General features: G+C 43.0%; 1 protein-coding gene across 4 annotated transcripts in view; it reads left to right on the plus strand.

Annotated features, from left to right (window-relative positions):
- Positions 1-19233, plus strand: part of LOC147087296 (Fc receptor-like protein 5) — a 77264-nt gene extending 58031 nt beyond the window's left edge. For 2 of the 4 annotated variants that reach the window (XM_085978219.1, XM_085978218.1), the window contains 3 exons: positions 7956-8249; positions 8921-9226; positions 10263-11096. In XM_085978219.1, the coding sequence (XP_085834345.1) occupies positions 7956-8249; positions 8921-9226; positions 10263-10564 (902 nt within the window). In that variant the 3' untranslated portion in view covers positions 10565-11096. Of the gene's footprint in view, positions 1-7955; positions 8250-8920; positions 9227-10262; positions 11097-16911; positions 17209-17897; positions 18182-18807 lie in introns of those variants that run through there. The other 2 variants (XM_085978220.1, XM_085978221.1) reach the window with 2 other exon arrangements.
- Positions 19234-19540: the final 307 nt, after the last annotated feature.

A 19540-nucleotide genomic window follows, 5' to 3' on the forward strand; every position in this document is an offset into this window, starting at 1 on the left:
AGCAAGAATTGCAAAAGTTATAAATTCCTTTCTGGTGCAAAAACCGAAAAGAAAAAGCGGCCCAACAATGGATAAGCAAATAAATTTAGCATAGAATTAGCTCCAAAGAGAATACATATAGAGTTGCCAGAAGTAGCAAGCCTGAGGATTGGGAGCAGCTTAGAGTTCAGTAGAAAAGGACCAAGAGTTTGATAAAGAGGGGAAAATAGAGTATGAGAGTAAACTTGGAAGGAACATAAAAGCGGATTGCAAAAGCTTCCACAAGTATCTAAAAAGAAAACGATTAGTGTAGAAAAATGTAGGTCCCTTACAGCCAGAAACGGGCGAGTTTATAATGGGGAACAAAGAAATGGCTGGGCAATCAAACAATACTTTTTTCTGTCTTCACATAAGAGCACATTAATAACATCCCAGAAATTGTAGGGTACCTGAGGTCTAGGCAGAACGAGGAATTAAATAATTTAGTATTAGTAAAAAAATAGTGCTGGAGAAATTAAAGGGACTGAAAGCCGATAAATCCCTAGCATCTGATAATCTGCATCCCAGAGTACCATAATAGGTAGCCATGGAAATTGTGGATGCATCGGTTGTCATCTTCCATAATTCTATAGATTATAGAACAATTTCTGCAGATTGAAGGGTGGCAAATGTAACCCCACTATTTAAAAATAGAGGGAGAGAGAAAACCAGGAACGACAGACCGGTTAGCCTAACATCAGCAGTAGGTAAAATGCTGGAGTCTATTCTAAAGGATGTGGTAATCGGACACTTAGAAAATATGAATGGGATTACAAAATGTCAACATGGATTTATGAAAGGGAAATTGTGTTTGACAAACCTACTGGAGTTTTTTAAGGATGTAATTGGTAGAATAGATAAGGGAAACCTAGTGGATGTGTCGCATTTGGCTTTTCTGGTGGCCTTTGATAAAGTCTCATATAACAGTTTTGTGTTCAAAAGTAAGTATATGTGATTGGGGGAAATATACTGGCATGGATTGTTAATTGGTTATAGACAGGAAACAGAGAGTAGGAATAAATGGGTCTTTTTCGGGGTGGCAGGCAGAGACTATTGGGGTACCGCAGAGATCAGTGCTGCGGCCCCAACAATTCATAAAATATACCAATGATTTGGATGAGGGACAAAATGTATTATTGTGAAGTTTTCTGATGACACAAAGCCAGGTTGGATTGTGATTTGTCAGGAGAATGCAAAGAGGCTTCAAGGCGATTTAGAAAAGTTGAGTGAGTGGGCAAATATATGGCAGATGCAGTATAACGTGGATAAATGTGAAGTTAACCACTTAGGTATGAAAAACAGAACGGCAGAGTACTACTTTAAAGGTAATAGATTGGAAAATGTTGATGTACAAAGGGACCTGGGTGTCCTTGTACACCAGTCGCTGAAAGTAAACATGCAGGTCCAGCAACGGTTAGGAAGGAAAATGGCATGTTGGCCTTCATTGCAAGAGGTTTGAGCACAGGATCAAGGATGTCTTACTACAGTTATACAGGGCCGTGGTGCGACCTCACCTTGAGTACTGTGTGCAGTTTTTGTCTCCTTACCGAAGAAAGGATTTATTTGCCCGAGCGGGAGTGCAGCGAAAGTTCACCAGACAGGTTACTGTGATGGTAGAACTGCCGTATGAGGAGAGATTGGGTCGACTAGGCCTGTAGTCGCTAGAGTTTAGAAGAATGAGAGGGAATCTCACTGAAACGTATAAAATTCTGACAGGGTTTGACTGGGTGCAGGGAGGATGTTTCCCCTGACTGTGGGGACTTGAACGAGGGGTCGCAGTCTGAGTATACGGGGTAGGACATTTAGAACTGAGATGAGGAAAAACTTCTTCATCAGAGGGTGTTGAACCTCTGGAAATCTCCACCAGAGAAGGCTGTGGAGGCCATAGCACAGAATATATATAAGAAGGAGAGAGATAGATTTCTAGACACAAAAGGCACCAAGGGATATGACAAGAGAGTGGGAATATGGTATTGAGATAGAGGAACAGCCATGATCATATTGAATGGTGGAGCAGGCTCGATGGAACGAATGGCCTACTCCTGCTTATATTCTCTATGATAGACCCCGTCTGGTGGAACTGCATTCAGTTCTGGGCAGTGGACCATATGAATGATATGAAGGCCCAAAAATTGCGGTCAGTCTCGATGGAGCTGCAGAGAACTGAGACTTGCTCTTCGGCACTGCTTAGTTGTGGGCAGCATATGACATCACTAAGGCCAGGAGTGCAGCTCACAGCCAATGAGTAAGTGAAGACACGCCCACAAAAGCAGTGAAAACTAAGCCACGCCCACATTAACCTCTTTCAGTCTCTTCCATTTTAATTACATTTTAAAAAACTTTCCAAACTTCTAAGAACTTCTAAAAATATTTAACTAACTGGTGCTTGTACTTTTTTTATATATCCGCCGTTTGTTTTATTTGCTTTCATCAAAACCACAATCTATTGGACCCTCGCTATACAACCTCTTGTTTTGACACCCAGAAAAAGTCTAACAATGTTTTATATCTCCTACAGGTAATGCTGTTGAACTTCAGAAATACATTCCCAGCCATATTTTCAATGTTAATTTCCAGTATCAAAATATATTTTTCAGACATCATTTAGACTGTTAATAAATAATTCTGCTCTCCACGTTATAGAGGGATTATGTTGTTTGTTATAGAAACATAGAAGATAGGAGCAGGCCATTCGGCCCTGCTCCGCCATTCAACGAGATCATGGCTGATCATCCAAACCCTAGCACCCGGTCCCTACAGCGACAGCCATCCCACACAAGCTCTATCCCCGTAACCCCGCGTATTTAATCCCCCCTAACACTAAGGGCCACTTTTTTATCATGGTCAATCAACCTCACCCGCACATCTTTGGACTGTGGGAGGAAACCAGAGCACCCGGAGTAAAACCCACGCAAACACAGGGAGAAAGTGCAAACTCCACACAGGCAGTCACCCAAGGCCGGATTTGAACCTGGGTCCCTGGCACTGTGAGGAAACAGTGCTGAACCACTATGCCACCGTGCTTCCTTTATGTTGAAAGTACAGAATTGTTCACTGAAATCTGCTAGAAGTTAGAAGGAGTAAGGATACCGATCAGCAATGATCGAATTGAATGGCAGAAACAGGCTCGAGGGACTGAATGGCCTAGTTCGATTCCTATGTTCCTATATGCTAATTATGGTGTGGTTTGCTGAAGTGGTCACAGTATTCCAGGTGTAATATATATCTTGCTTAGGTCGAAATTGGTTGACCAAACAGCCCCCGACACTGAACTAAATTGCCCAGAGTTTTGCCCACTCATTAAGGTAGCAATGTCCCATTACAACGGTCTGCTGCTATCGCCAGAATATACAGCTTAGTGCCGTCAGTGGAGTTGGATATCTGGAACTTTATTCGTTCCTGTAACTCATAGATCAATGCAGTTAAAACATGAGGCCGCATTACAGAATCCTGGGGACACCACTTGTCACTTTTTGCCAGTTAGATTACAGACACATTATCGCTGCTCTATGATTCGTAACTGCTAATCAATTCAGTACCAATGTCACTAATTTGTCTTCAATTCCATGTGCTTTACCGGACAAATGCTCGACTTAATATTACGATAACTTATTTTGATCTAACCTGTGTATAATTTTGTTAACAACTCAATTCCCTTTTTATCCAGCTTCCCTGGCATTCCACTCTCCTTAATTTGCATGAATGATTTATTGGTGAACAATCCACAGCGGCATTCTGTGCCTCTCCTGGCATTCTCTGAAAGGTCCATCGAGATTTCTGTCAATCTTTTCATACGAGCAGCAACGCCCACTCCCGCTCCTGCTCTGTTGCTGATCACGACACACATCACTCTTGCTGAAGCCTAATCACACAATCTATTTATCCATCCCAGTCAAGTAATTCACCACTAACCCCTTGGGTTGTTCAATGTGTCAACCAGCACCGCTACCAATTTCCATCCGGATTAATTGTTCACTATTATTATAATATGTACAAAGTGTGAAGTGGAAGGATATACGTGGATCAACATATGTAAGTGAAATCAGGATAACACTTACTACGTAGAAACTAATTTCCGAAATGGGGTTGAAGAGCAGAGGAATCTGGGGGAACAGGGCACAAATCACTAAAATTTGAGACACAATTTAATTAACACATAACAAAACAAAGAACGCCCTGGGATTCATTTCTTAAGGCAGACCACATTGGAGCACTCTCAACAGTTCTGGTCTTAATATTATAAACTGGATATAGAGGCACTGGAGAAGGTGCAATGTATATTTACTACGATGATACCAGACCTGAAATAATGTAACTATCAGAAGAGATTGAAAAGGCTCGGGCACTTTTCTCTAGGTATATAAAGACGAAGGGGTGATGTGAAAAAGCTCTTTAGGATTATGAACGGGTTTGATAGGGCAGTTGTAGAGAACATTTTTCCACTTCCGTGGGAGACCAGATCTAAGGTCCATCAACATAAGATCGTCATTGATGAATCTAATAGGGAATCCAGGAAAAACCTCTTTATCCAGAGAGTAGTTAGAATATGGAACTCGCTAGTTGAGGAGAAGGATATGTTGATGGGGTCAGAAGGAGAGGGTGGGAGGAGGGTCGTGTAGAGCATAACAGCAGACATGGAATTAATGGGTCGAATGACCTGTTTCTGTGCTGCCATATAATGTAATGCAAACAAACAAGGCAGTTGCAATCCATGTGGGTGATTGCTGAATTGCTTTGATCTATTGGCTTTGCCTGAGACATGACTCACAATGGCAACATCATGAACCTCGCTGAAGCCTCCCGACGTGCTTCCGCATTCTAGCACGTTTGGTAGCACTGTGGCCCTAATCACCAACTCTCAACGCAGACTCTACTCTTGCTCATCTGTTACCTACACTTACATTCACCCCCTCAACATGATCCACGCTCCTGGTCTCTCCACAAGACATAGTTGCCTTAAAAACTCCAGTCCCATCCGAGTCTCTTACTAAGATATGCTTTCTCCCTTTCATCCCAGGACCTGTTCATTGAGCGACTCCTTGTCCTCAGTGTTTTCAGTTCCCATGTCAGTTTCTCTCCCCACCCCGTGTGTTCGGAGCTCGGCTGTGTTCCTAAACCTTTCCCTCCTCTAATACCCAAACCCACCATCACCTCCCCTAGAAATTTTCATCTCAGTACACTCCTCTATTGCTAAGGTCATCCACCCAGCTGCCTCTGATCCTTCAACTCCTTCCCTTGCCCTGCAAAAGAAACCATCCCCTTATCCCGCTCACCCTGCCCTGAACTTGAATTGCATTTTATTTCCTATTATCTCCCATCTCCCCATATGCCCTATCTGAACTCGTTCTGAGCACGAACACCACCTCCTACTCCCTTGACACAAGAGAGCACAAGTACGTCCCTGCTCTGCAGAAAGTGCCAGGGAATATTTACCATTCACCTGTGAGGAAGGTAAGGACCTCGGGTTAAAGTTTCATCCAAGGTTTGGTATCTCCACAGTGCATCACTCCCTCAGTACTGCAGTGGGCGTGTCGGCCCAGATTATGAGCTCCAGTGTTTGGAATGGGGCTCGAACCCACAATCATCTGACTCAGAGACGAGAGAGTGATAAACACTGACTGCACTGAACTTCGCACATCACAAAGACGGAGAATTCTAAGATGTTTCTCCACTCGCTTTGATGGGTTATCCCACCATTTGCTTGCAACTTTAGATGCCCTGAAAAGTGCATTAGCGCCTTCTGTCGGCGAACAACGCCATCACAAAAGCAGGTCACTAACATCAATCCCTTTCTATTTCGGTAGAGCATAAATTCATAGCATGATACCGTCTCTCAGGAACAGAAGTAGTCCACTGCACCCATCATGTCTGTGAAAGCTGTGTGAAAGAGCTGTACAATTGTGTCCCACACCCCAGGTTTTAAATTAAAGCTGGACATTAGCGCCCTTCAATACATGTCCAATTGAATCATGAGTGTTCCAGTGGAATCTGTATCCAGCACCTTTTCACTTATTGCTTTGCCAATCTTAAAATCATCTGAGTGAAGAAATTCTCCGCCGGTCCCTTCTTGTTCCTTTCTCAATTATTTTAAGTCACTGAGCTCTATTTATGGACCCAGTTTCCAGAGGATACAGATTCTCCCTATTTGCTCAAACTTACCCCTCTTAATTTAAAATACACCAATAAGGTTCTCCCTTCACCTTCTCTGCACAATCGCAGATTCTGCAATCTCTCCACGTAACTGAAGTCCCTCACCCCCGGATCATCCTGGTAAACCTTCACTTTACCCTACACAAGTCCTTGACATCGTTCTTAAAGTTTGGTGCCCAGAACACTACACTATACTCCAGCTGCCAGCAAGTCAATGCTTTATAAATGTTTAGCATGATTTTTACCGTAGAACTTCAGCTGAAACCTGAAATTACCCTGAATGAAAAATCTGGCGTGTATTTACCCGGAGAGAACATCACAATTACCTGCAATGGCGACATAAATTCCCCGGGTAGCGATTATACCTTTTATAAAGATGGGGGCAAACTTCCATTTCCCACTACCAGCAGAGTGTCTTACATTGCGTCAACCAGCAGATATCAGCAAGGAGATTACCAGTGCAAGTATGGATACCTTGTCAACGAGCAATGGACCTGGTCCTCACTTAGTGCCTCGGTGTGAGTAACAGTAACAGGTGAGTGAGACGGGCAGCGTTTTTGCAATATCACAACTGGTAAGTTTTTTATTTATCTGGAGAGACTAGATGAGATGGTTTTGTACCTTAAAGCTGAAAAGAATAAGGGGCGGCTCAATAGAGATGTTCAAAATTATAAGGGTTATCGACAGAGTAAATAAAATAGAAACTGAACCAAAGGCACAGATTTAAGATCATTGGCAAAAGATCCAGAGAGGAACTAAAGAGCACTGTGTTACACGGCGAGATGTTGTGATCTGGAATGCCAAGCCTGGAAGGGTGCTGGAGACATATTCAATAGCAACATTCAAGAGGGAATACATTTTTGATGCATAGTAATGACCTGGACTTGGTTATACAGATCATAAGTCTCAAAGTTGGCAGACGAGAGGAAACTCGGAAATATAGTGAGCAATGAGGAGGACAGTAATAGACCTCCGGAGGACAATTACACAATCCCAAACCAGCGACCTCCACCAACCAGAAGACAAGAGCTTCAGGTGTATGGGAACACCATCACCACCAGGCACCCCTCCCACTCTCAGACCCTCCTGACTTGGAAATATATTGTAATTCCTTCATTTTTCATTGCATTAAACCGTGGAACTCCCTGCGGGCGCACTGTGTGAGCACCTTCCCCACACAGATTGCGTCGGATCAAGAAGAATACCCACCCCCATCTTCTCAAGGCCAACTTGATATAGGGAACAAATGATGGCCTTACCATTAGCGGCCTCATCTGGAATGATTCAAAAATATTTTGGGACCACCGAAATAACTCCATTATTTGAAATGCGAATCCGCAGAGTTAACGTGGAGGTTCAGTAATCTTACCACATGTTCATCTTCGCTAAATTAGCAGAAATAGCGATGCCCAATTAAGCATTTTCCTTGTTCCGCCTGTATTCCAGAGTAAATTTTCTGGCCTAATATTTGACTTTGGAAAGAGAATCGAAGCTGATTTATTTTCTTTGACTTTGCCATTTGATTTCCTACATTTCAGCTGTGACTTGAGCTCCAAAGTATTACATTGTCTGTGAAGCGATTTAGGAGTTGCTGAGTTCCTGAAAGGTGCTATATAAATGCAAGTTTTCTCTTGCTTTTAATCAGGTCCCGAACTCCACTTTTGTGGAATCTCAGTCCCCAATGAAAGGACTTCCCTCCAACGTAGCACAATTACTTTTGAGTGAACAAATGACATGAACAACCGCAGATCTATTTCTAATTGTGCTTTCCGTCAATTTTACCTCAGATCCGCTAACAAAGCCAGTGATGTCTCTTGAACAACCGAGTGGGGTGTATGTAGTAGGAGAGAGGGTCACCATTACCTGCACTGTGACCGGAGATTATCGCAATAAAGCCTTCTACTTTGACAGAGATGGCCCAATGCTGTCCTCTAGCCCAATCGTAACAAAGGGCAACATTGCAACATTCCTGATTACACAGCGTAACCAAAGAGGGCGGTACCAATGCCAATATGGAATCTCCTTCAATGGAAGGCAATTATTTTCCCCGCTGAGTGAGGCTATTACGCTGACAATAGTAGGTGAGTAACAGGGGGCAGAGTTTATTAATATGTCTATGCAACATGCTTGGTATTTTCAAAAATCCATGTGTTATTCACAATACCAAAATGAAATGTTTAACGTTAGGAGAAAGGAATAAAAGCGAATGGCCTTTGATCTCATTGCTCAAAGCTTGACAGGATCCGTGTAACAATGGCCCTGAATACACCGCTGTGCATCTACGGTTATTAACAGCAATACTGAGATATTGCACCTGTAATTTGTCTCGGGTGGAGGAGCAAAAAAGACGAAAGTGAATCGGCTGCACGTTTTTACGCTATCCGATTCCATTGTGTGTGATATTAAACCTACTCGCTCAGCAGAAAACTGGCCGGTGGTCATTTACATTGTCCTGGCTATATCCAGCTCACAGCTTACAGCTCATGGTGGGCAATTGTGAGCAAATCCACCAAGCGGGAAAGAGCTTATTTCGGGCCGGTTTCACGATTTACACTCCGCCCGATTTTACCATTAATTTACTTCAGTACAACGTAAAATCGGGTCGGCTGATTGGGTCACAACCTTTCGGAAATTACTTTCATTTGACTTCAAGGAGAGTATAATAGTCTGGGGTGAAAAGCGGATTGCAGAACTGTTCACGCACGGCGGGATATTGATTTTACATTAATGTGTTTCCTTGTTATCCTCACAGCTCATCCTCACAAACCATTAATATCACTTAACCTTCTGGATAAAATATTTGTGAGAGGGGAGATGGTCAGAGTTACCTGTAGAGCCCGATCTCCATATTCAGGGAGCATGTTCTATTTGTACAGAGGAGGGCAAAATAATCCAATCAAAATGGTCAAAGCCAATTCATGGGAATCCGCGGTCATCTTTGACATCACGGACAGCATGGGGACTGGGTCAGAAGATTACTCCTGTGTGTATAAGGGAACAATGTCAGAGCGGCAGATAACCTCAGACCGAAGTGATACCGTGGAGGTAACGGTAATGGGTAAGAATCAATTGTTTCACTGTAATACAATCGGATATCACTGCTTGTCTCTCACATAATGACAATATAGGAGAATGAAACATATGGCCTGCGGTAGCATTACATGGGCGATAGCGATTTGCCGCTCATTTTATGACCCGCCTGATTATGTTTTCCATTTAATTATGTGTACAAAATCAAATTGCGGCCGCCTGATTCAAGGATCCGCCTAAGAAAATGTTTATCACTAGAGGTTCGAACAATCAACGATTAGTGCCACAATGACAGCACGGCGCCAGGGATTTAACCCCACTGAGTGTACTGTCATCTCAAGAAGCTCTGCAAGCTTACAGGAGAATCTGCGTGCTGAGATTTTCAATAAGATCTTGATATGCACGATATTTTAATCTAATTATCTCGTGGGTTTCCATCTCTCTCCCTGCATTCCATTTCGATAGTATTTCAATTCCACGGGACCTTCACCAGCCAGAACGACAAGGGCAGCAGACTCATGGGAGCAACATCCGCTCCAAATTCACCTCCACATAAACACTGTGACTACTAGAGCTGGTCGGAGGCAGGGAATTCTGTGGCGAGTGTCTCACCTCCTGACTCCACAAAGCCTTTCCACCATCTCTTTGCACAAGGCAAGAGTGGGTTTGAATACTCTCCACATCTCTGGATGAGAGCAGCTGCAACTCAGGAAGCGTGACACAATCCAAGACAAAGCAGGTCACTTGATTGGCAAATTATGCAGCACTTTAAACAGTCACTCTATCCACCACCGGCACAAAGTGGCTGCAGTGTTTACCATCTACAAGTTGCACTGCAGCAAGTCACCAAGACTTCTTCGGCAGCACCTCCCAAACCTGCAACCTCTCCCACCTAGAAGGATAAGTGCAGGAGGCGCATGGGAACACCACCACCTCCAAGTTCACCTCCAAGTCACAAATCAGCCTGACTTGGATATATATCATCATTGAGATCCCAACCTTGCGCTTTACATGAAAATCCCCAGATGCATTTCTAATTGTACTTTCTGTTTATTTTACCACAGCTCCGCTAACAACGCCAGTGATAACTCTTGATCAACCGAGTGGGGTGTATGTAATAGGAGAGACGGTCACCATTTCCTGCACCTTGACTGAAGATTATCGAGATAAATTGTTCTACTTTTACAAAGATAATCAATATCTGCAATCCGATCAAAATATCAGAAAGGACAACATTGGAAAAATCCCAGTTACCAGTAAAGGCCAGGGAGGGCGGTACCAGTGCCACTATAAAACCTCTGTCAAGGGAAGACGGTTAGAATCTCATCGTAGCGAGTCTGTGACGGTCACTGTAGCAGGTGAGTGACAGGGATCAATGGATTTTGTATGATTTTATCAAGCTCTTGGAATTTTTATAAAATCATGCTTTAATCATTGGAACAACATGAATGTTTTAATATTAGGATAGAGGAAGAAACCGAATGGGTTTTGAACCTATTGATCAATTCTCGAAAGGATTCATGTAATTCTGGACCTGTGTTCAATTGATGTGAATCCATTACCGACAAAGGGCATTACTGGAGATAAGGCGATGAAATTCGTCACGGGCGGTAGCTCAAAACGGGCGCTAGCGATTCGGCCGCCCGTTTTCAGCCCTGCCTGATAAAGCTTTCCATTTAATTATGTGTATAAAATCGAATCATAAACACTATGTTCAAGGATCCGCCTCCAAAAAAATGTCCCACTTCATGTTTAAACTTTAAATTTTATTGCCACAATGAAAGCACAGCGTGTGGGATTTAACTCCACTGAGTGTAGTGTCAGCTCAAGAAGCTTTCCAGATGGGCTGGCCATAACAGATTACAGGTTTCTCTGTCCGAGAACAGAATCTGCGTGCCAAGACTTTCAAAATGATCCTATTATGTGTGATATTTTAATCGAATTACTTTGTGGGTTTCCATATCTCTCTCTTCATTTCATTTCGTCAGCATTTCACTTACACGGGACCTCCACCAGCCAGAAGGACAAGGGCAGCAGGTGCATGGGAACAACATCCACTCCAAATTCACCTTCAAATAAACACAGTGGCTACTAGAGCAGGTCTGAGGCAGGGAATTCTGCGGCGAGTGTCTCACCTCCTGACTCCACAAAGCCTTTCCACCATCTCCTTGCACAACTCCAGAGTGTGATTGAATACTCTCCACATCTCTGGGTGAGAGCAGCTGCAAATCAGGAAGCGTGACATAATCCAAGACAACGCAGCTCACTTGATTGGCAAACCATGCAGCACATTAAACATTCACTCTGTCCACCACCGGCGCAAAGTCGCTGCAGTGTTTCCCATCTACAATATGCACTGCAGCAAGTCACCAAGGCTTCTGCGGCTGCTCCTCCCAAACCAGCGTTCTATTCCTCCTAGAAGGACAAGGGCAGCAGGCACATGGGAACATCACCGCCTCAAAGTTCCCCTCCAAGTCACACACCATCCTGACTTGGACATATATTGCTGTTCCTTCATCGTTGGTACGACCAACCCTTACAATTCATTACATTGTTGTGCACTATGACCACACTGGCCTCGCTAAGGTTCAATTAGAAGGCCACCCACACCTTCTGGAGGGGAAACTAAGGATTGACAGTAGTTGCTGGACATGCCAGCGACAACCACAATGGTATATATAAAAATAATTGTGTGCTCGCAAAAACGGCTAAATTATTTCAAAAGTGTGACACTCAAAGCCTCGCTTAGATTGGTTGCTCACTGCCTTCTGTTGGCGGGGGTATCATACTTGCAGTGGTACCAGTCGCTGCTATGGGAATAATGAAGACTTTCACTCTCTCTGATCTCATCTTCACCTTGCTAAAGTAACAGCACTGGGCATTTCAAAGCAACCATTTCCTTGTTCCGCTCGCATCCCCGAGTAAAATCTCTGGCCTGAAACCGGACTTTGGACCGAGAACTTGAGCGGATTTTGGTTCTTTGGCATCACCATTTGATTTCCCACATAACAACAGCGAATACACTTCAAGATTACTAAATTGGCTGTAAACTGCTTTGGGACGTCCCATGGTTATGCATGGCGCTAGAGAAATGCAAGTCAATCTTTTTTTATAATCAATTCCCGAACTCCCCTATTGCGGAATCTCTGTATCCGATGGGAAACTGTGCTTCAACACCGCACAATCATCAATGAGTTCCCAACCTTGCACTGCACGTGGAAATCTGCAGATCCATTTCTAATTGTACTTTATATTTATTTTACCACAGATCCGCTAACTACACCAATGATATCACTTGATCAACCGAGTGGGGTGTATGTAGTAGGAGAGGCGATCACCATTACCTGCAATGTGACCGGAGATTATCGAGGCAAATCGTTCTACTTATACAAAGATAATCAATACCTGCAATCTGATGAAATGGTCAGAAAGGACAACATTTTAACAATCCCGGTTAACAGTACTGACCAAGGAGGGCGGTACCAGTGCAAATATGGGACCTTCGTCAATGGAAGGTGGTTAGAAACTCAGCACAGTGAGTCTGTGATAGTCACTGTAGCAGGTGAGTGACAGGGAGCAGAGGATTTTAGCATTTTTCCAGCACTCTTGGTATGTTTATAAAATCATGCTTCTATCACTGTAACTGAATTAATGGTTTAATATTTGGAGAGAGGAATAAAACAGAATTGGTTTTAAGAACATAAGGATATAAGACACAGGAGCAGGAAAGGCCATTTGGCCCTTCAAGCTTGCTCTGCCATTCAGTAGGATCATTCGCAATCTTCTACAGCATCTCCACTGTCCTGCACTATCCACATATCCCTTGATTCCCTTAATATTCAAAAATCTATCTACCTCTGTCTTGAATATACTCAACGACTGAGCCTTCACAGCCCTATGGGGTACTGAATTCCAAAGATTTATCATCCAGTCAGTGTAAAAATTTCTCCTCATCTCATTCCTAATTGGCCGAAACCTTAACCTGAGACTGTGGACCTTGGATCTAGACTCACACTTCTCCATATTCTGTTCCATTTGCCCTGTCCCTGCCCACTCACTTTGCCTGTCTATATCACCTGGAAGCCTTCTTGCATTCTCCTCACACCTTAAGTTGCACCAGCTCTGTATCATCAGCAAACTTGAATATATTACAATTGGTCCCCTAATCCAAATCATTGATGTAGATTGTGAAAAGCTGAGGCCCAAGCAAAGATCCTTACATAACCCCACTTGTTACAGCCTGCCAACCCGAAAATGAATCTTTTATTGCAACTCTCTGTTTTCTGTCCGTTAACCAATCCTCAATACATGCAAATATATTATCACCAATCCCATGAGCCCTAATTCTGTTTAGTAACCTCGTGTTTGGCACCTTATCGAATGCCTTCTGAAAATTCAAATACACCACCTCCACTGATTCCCCCTTATCAATTCTGCCATTTACAACTTCAAAAAACTCCACCAGATTTGTCATACATGATTTCACTTTCATAAATCCGTGTTGACTCTGTCAATGCTATTTGTATTTTCTGAGTGACCTATTACCATTTCCTCAATAACAGATTCGAACTATTTCCCTACTACTGATGTCAGGCTAACTGGCCTGTAGTTCCCCGTTTCCTCTCTCCCTCCTTTCATACATAGTGGGGCTAGGTTTTAATCTGATTCCTCAACTCTTGACAGGATTCATGTAACATGCCCTGCAATCACTCGCTGTGCACCTGCTCACCGCAAAGGGCATTACTGGAGATACTGTGACATTCCTCATGGGAATTAGCGTAAAACAGGCGAAAGCGAAACAGCCGCCCGATTCACACCCGACAGATTTCTGATTCCTTTTCAGGCAATTGAAATGGAAATCCGGCGATGTGTAAAACGTGCTGATGTTGAGCTATCGCCTGCTTTAGGCTACTGTACAAGACGAATTTATACTCCTTTGCGTCTGAATGTTGTGCATTCAATCCCGACGAAAAACATGAGCTCACAGTCCATGGCGACACTTGGAGGGTAACTTTAACCACACCCTCCAGGTGGAAAAGAGGCGGATAGGGATCGACCTTCCATTTTACTCTCCGCCCAATTATACCCTCCATTGACTTAAATGGAATCTAATATCGTGCTAGTTTACCATTGTCCCTGTGACTGAGTACTGAGGGAATGCTGTTTGATGGAGCTGAGAGATTGGATATTTAGCGATGTGAAGACAACACATTCTGACAGGGGGCGGCCGGCTATCTCTTAAAATCACGCAAAATCTGACCCTGATTTCCAATTTTACTCACTAAATGTCTGGAACTACCACAGTGGAATGTTTAACGTCAAATGGCTTCTTCCTGCCAAAGTTTTAACTCCACTGAATGTATGGTCACCTCACGAGGCACCGCCAGTGTGGGTGGCCTTGTCAGATTACAGATTCTCAGTCAGATAACCGAAACAGCGGAATGAGATTTACAAAAACATCCTGATACGCAAAATATTTTAACTTAAGTACATTTAAGGTTTCATATCACTCAATGGATTTCGTCTGCACCTCGAAATCCCTCGACTTCCATCATAAAAAAGGACGATGGCAGTCGTAGCATCTGAACAGCAAAGTCTCCTAGTTCCACCTCCAAGTCACACACCATCCTGACTTGGAAATATATTTGGCGTTCCTTCATCGTCGCTCGCTCAAAATCTTGGAAGTCCATACCGAACAGCATTGTGGGAGCATAAATGGGTTAAAGAAGAAGACTGAACATCATCTTCTCAAGGGCTACTGGGTTCGGGCACTAAATGCCAGCCTTGCCAGCGAAGCCCACATCCTACAGCCCAGCAACTCTGCACTGCCTGATGTGAAATGTAAATCCACACAGTTTATGGGAGTTGTTCACTCTTTTTATTCAGGTTATGGCTCGACTAAGTTAGCAGAAATGTGAATTTCAAAGGAAAATATCTTCTCCTGGTATCAAAGATGGTAATTTCAGCGATAAGCCCAGATTTTGGAACAAGATCCCCAACTGATTTATTTTCTTTTTGAAACCATCAGTTCCCTTTTTGTCGAATCTCAATTGCCGATACGAACATTTCAATTAAACACGTCACAATCGTTATTGAGTTACCAGCCTTTCATGGCACAAGAACATGCAGAAATCCATTTCTGTTGTTCTTTACATTCATTTACCACAGATGCAGTAACAATACGAAATATATCAACGTGGAAGAGTGTGACATGATATATTTGGTACGAAGAACGAGGAGAGACAATAAAAATTAAAAGCTACAACGCTAAAGTGTATGTGTAACCAGAGAAACCTGGAGGTATTTGTGCACACATTGTTGAAGGTGGCAGGGCAGGTTGACAAAACAGTTATACAAGCATACGGGATCCTGAACTTCTTAAATAGCAGAATAAAGTACAAAAGCAAGGATGTCATAATAAACATTTATAAAACACTTGTTCGGCCTCAACTGGAGCATTGGGTCTAATTCTGGGCACCGCACTCTTGGAAGGGTTGGAAGGCCTTAGAGAAGGGCAGAGAAGATTTACGAGGACGATTCCAGGGAGGACAAACCTCAGTTACGTGGATAGAGTAGAGAAGCTGGGGTAGTTCTCCTTAGAGCAGAGAAGGTGGAGAGGAAGTTTGATTTGTACAATCAGACCTGCGTCCCCTGGTTACCTACCTTGCTGTCACTGGAAAAACGTTCTCCTTATTTAATCTATCTAAACGCTTCATGATTTTGATCACCTCTATTAAATCTCTACTCAACCTTCTCTGCTCTGACGAGTCAATCACAGCTTCTCCAGTCTCTCAATATAACTGAAATCCCTCTTCCCTGGAACCATTCAGGTAAATCTCCTCTACACCATCTGTAAGGCATTGACATCCTTCCTAAAGTGTAGTGCCCTATTCTGGGACACAGTATTCCTACATGGCGTCTAACCAGTGATTCCTACAGCTTTAGCATATCTTCTTTGACTTTGTAGTCTAAGCCTCTGTTTGATACAGCTTTTCTTTAAATGTAACCTCAGCCTATCCCGCCACATTCAAAGACTTGTGCATGTGCACCCCAGGTCCCTCTGTTCCTGCACCACGTTTGAAATTGTACAATTTCGTTTAAACATTCCCTCTTAATTCTTTGTACGAAATTGTGTCACTTCACACTTATCTGCATTAGATTTCATCTGCCATGTTTCTCTCAATTTCACCAATCTCTCTATGTAATCCTGAAATAAAAACAGAACATGCTGTAAATACTCAGCAGGCCAGGCAGCCTCTGTAGAGAGAGAAACAGTGTTAACGTTTCACATCGATGATCTTTCCTCAGAACTGGAAAACTTAGAGTTATAAAACATTTTAAGCAAATGCAGAGGCAGTGAAATGGGGAAGGGAGGAAAGATCAAATGGGAAGGTCTGTGTTAGGTTGGAAGGCAGGAAAGATTAAATTACAGTAGGTCTGATTGTACAATGCAAAAGGAGATGGTATGGGACCAGTAAAGAAACAAAAGCTGGGTCTAGAGGAAGTGTAAATGGGAATAGCAGAATCATGTCCCCTTGATGTGTGTTGATATCATCCTCACTGCTCACTATATTTTCGACTGTCTTGTCTTCTCCAAACGTTTCAGTTATCCCCTGTGTACACAAGCCCAGCTCATTCATATTTTGGTTCTCAAGAATAAGTCTATATTGCATTTTGAATCGATGGTCACTACTTGTTCCTTTCGAATTACAGGTCTACCCAAACCAAATATATCAATGGATTCCAATGTTCTTGTGAAGGGTGGAGAAGTCACCTTTAACTGTACAAGCCCACGGGAGCTTCCTGGCATCACATTTTACTTATACAGACATGGAGAAACGAATCACTCGGATGTCCAGCATGCTGCTGCAGGGTGTAATTCTCTCACCTTCACCATCAGGAATATAGGTCATTCCGATGGAGGAAGTTACACCTGCCTGTACAAAGCGGATGTGAGCGGAAGGCGGCTAACATCGGCTCTGAGTGACCCTGTACATATAACTGTAGGAGGTGAGTGAGATTCACAGAGTCACTGTATTTATCGGACCCCAGCACAAGGGGTGCTTGCATCATAGTTAGTCTGCATCAGTTGTTCTGTTTAAGGATTAAAACTGGCATGTAAATGACATCAATATGTTAAAATTCTTATTGGATGTTGACTCATAGGCTGCCCACTTTACACCCCGTCATACAAGACTGAACAGGTGGGCGATGTGACATTGCCCACTTTTATGCCAGTGCTTGAATACCCTTTGACTCTTATTCCATTAAGTGTTTGCTACTTACTGCGTGACTGATGGCAGAACTAAAGCGCTAACCATTGGATGGTTTTACTTCTCCAACTCCGATTAAAAGTTTGATTCACTCGCTTTCTCCTGTAGTTCCTCATCGATTCTATAATAGTGCAATATTAACCCTAGGGAAGCTGAGAAAAAAAAATATTCACGTTACCGACTTTAACAAAAGGTCATTTTAACCTGGTAAGCAATAAGCAAAACAAACAATCTGCTGTTTGAAATATACAACAGTTCAGTCGGCATCTGTGGAGAGAGCAGGATGTTGTGACAAAGGTCCGCACCTAAAAAATTAGCTCAACTCATTCTCTCCTCGCATGCGCAGTTTTGACCCAATGACCAGAATGAAACTTACAGAATGAAACTGACTAATTTACGTGCAATCTGTTATATTTTTGCCGCCAGCTGGGAACAGTCGCTTTGTCCCAGAACACGGTTAATATCCAATGAAAGAATCAAAGAATGAACGAGGCAACTAATCAATCGAACAATGAGAATCAGCTTCGTGCTGCGTCATGTTCTCCCAATGCATTGTGACGTCAACTGCATGCCAAACCCCCGCCGACTTTATTACTGATTCGCTGATATTGCAGCACTGATTTAATGCGGGTCATTTATTATAAAAAACAGAGGAGGAGAGAACGACTTTGAACATCTGAGGCACGTTTTCGAAACAGTGAAAATCCAAGGAACCGCGAACATTAAGTATCGCGAGTGTTGGAAATGCTATGCCATTTTATGTGAAGAGACAAGGGAATCTGAGGTCGTTCTCCTTAGAGCAGAGAATGTTAAGGGGAGATGTAATAGAATGGTTCAAAATTATGAGGGTTTACGCTAGAGCAGATAAGGAGAAACTGATTCTACTGGCAGTAGGGTCGATAACCACAGGGCGCAGATTAAAGATCACTGGCAAAACACAGAGGTGAGATAAAATTATTAAATAAACAAGCGAGTTGTTGTAATCTGGAATGCACTGCCTGAAAGTGAGGTGGAAGCAGATTAAATAGTAACATTCCAAAGGGAATCGGATATATACTTGAAAGTGAGAACAAAATGCAGGGCTGTGGGGAATGAGCAGAGGTGTGATACTATTTGTATAGCTCTTTCACAGGCACGATGGGCCAAATGGGCTCATTCTTTTCTGTGCAATTCTATGATATTATATCAACCTTTTAATTTCTTATGTATTTTTTCTGCTTTGGAATTCACTCCGGATCCACTGCCTATCGGTGGCTTCTGTTAAGCTGCAGATTATCTATTTTTTGTAGAAACTGTTGTTTAACTTGTTTACGCTGTGTCCCTTTACCTCACTTAGATAAATCCTTTGCGCTGGAGGCTGGTGTTGGCTCTGCTGTGGGTCTGATTCTCATCTTTGTTCTGTTGGGTGTGTGCTTCTGGAAGAAAGGTGGGTTAATCAACATGCATTATCCGTTCATTACAGACACGCAGACCATGCTTACTGCCGCCTCTCCATGAACACAGTACTGACAACCTCCTCCAACCATCTCCCACTTCACCCATAAGCTCGGACTGTAAATATTTGGAAATCGTAGACTGACAGGCGAAATAGCGAGGGTCGAAGCAGAAAGGGTCCTGGGTAGAAATGCGTCTTTGGTGGAAGCACATAACGGGAGTATTTTAAATAGCCGCCTGTTATTTGCTCCATCCGATATTTAGTATCATTGATTTCAATAGAATATAGATTTTAACGTAGAATGGGCGGCTCAACGCTACTGCTAATTTTGAGCAACTGCATTGCTGGAGCACAAATGTGTCTGACTTGACCGTGCAAGATGGATGATATCGCATTTGCCACCTATGGTATTCCTCATGTATGGAACTGAATGTCCTGTGGGGTGTAGAACATGCTGAGTGAGCGATACCGTCCATTTTCCTTTATCAGTCAAGTGGAATTCCAACCCACAGTGTCACATTGTAACGAATGAATCGAAAAACTCGGTATTCTTAGTCTGGAAGGAGACGGCTGAGAGGTGATGTTGTGGAGGTGGCTAGGGTAGTACATGAGTATGGAGGAGGAAAATGTGCAA

This window comes from Somniosus microcephalus, unplaced genomic scaffold (genome assembly GCF_052327205.1).
Source record: "Somniosus microcephalus isolate GS21.2 unplaced genomic scaffold, FLI_Smic_1.0 unresolved_chr6, whole genome shotgun sequence".
NCBI lineage: Eukaryota > Metazoa > Chordata > Chondrichthyes > Squaliformes > Somniosidae > Somniosus > Somniosus microcephalus.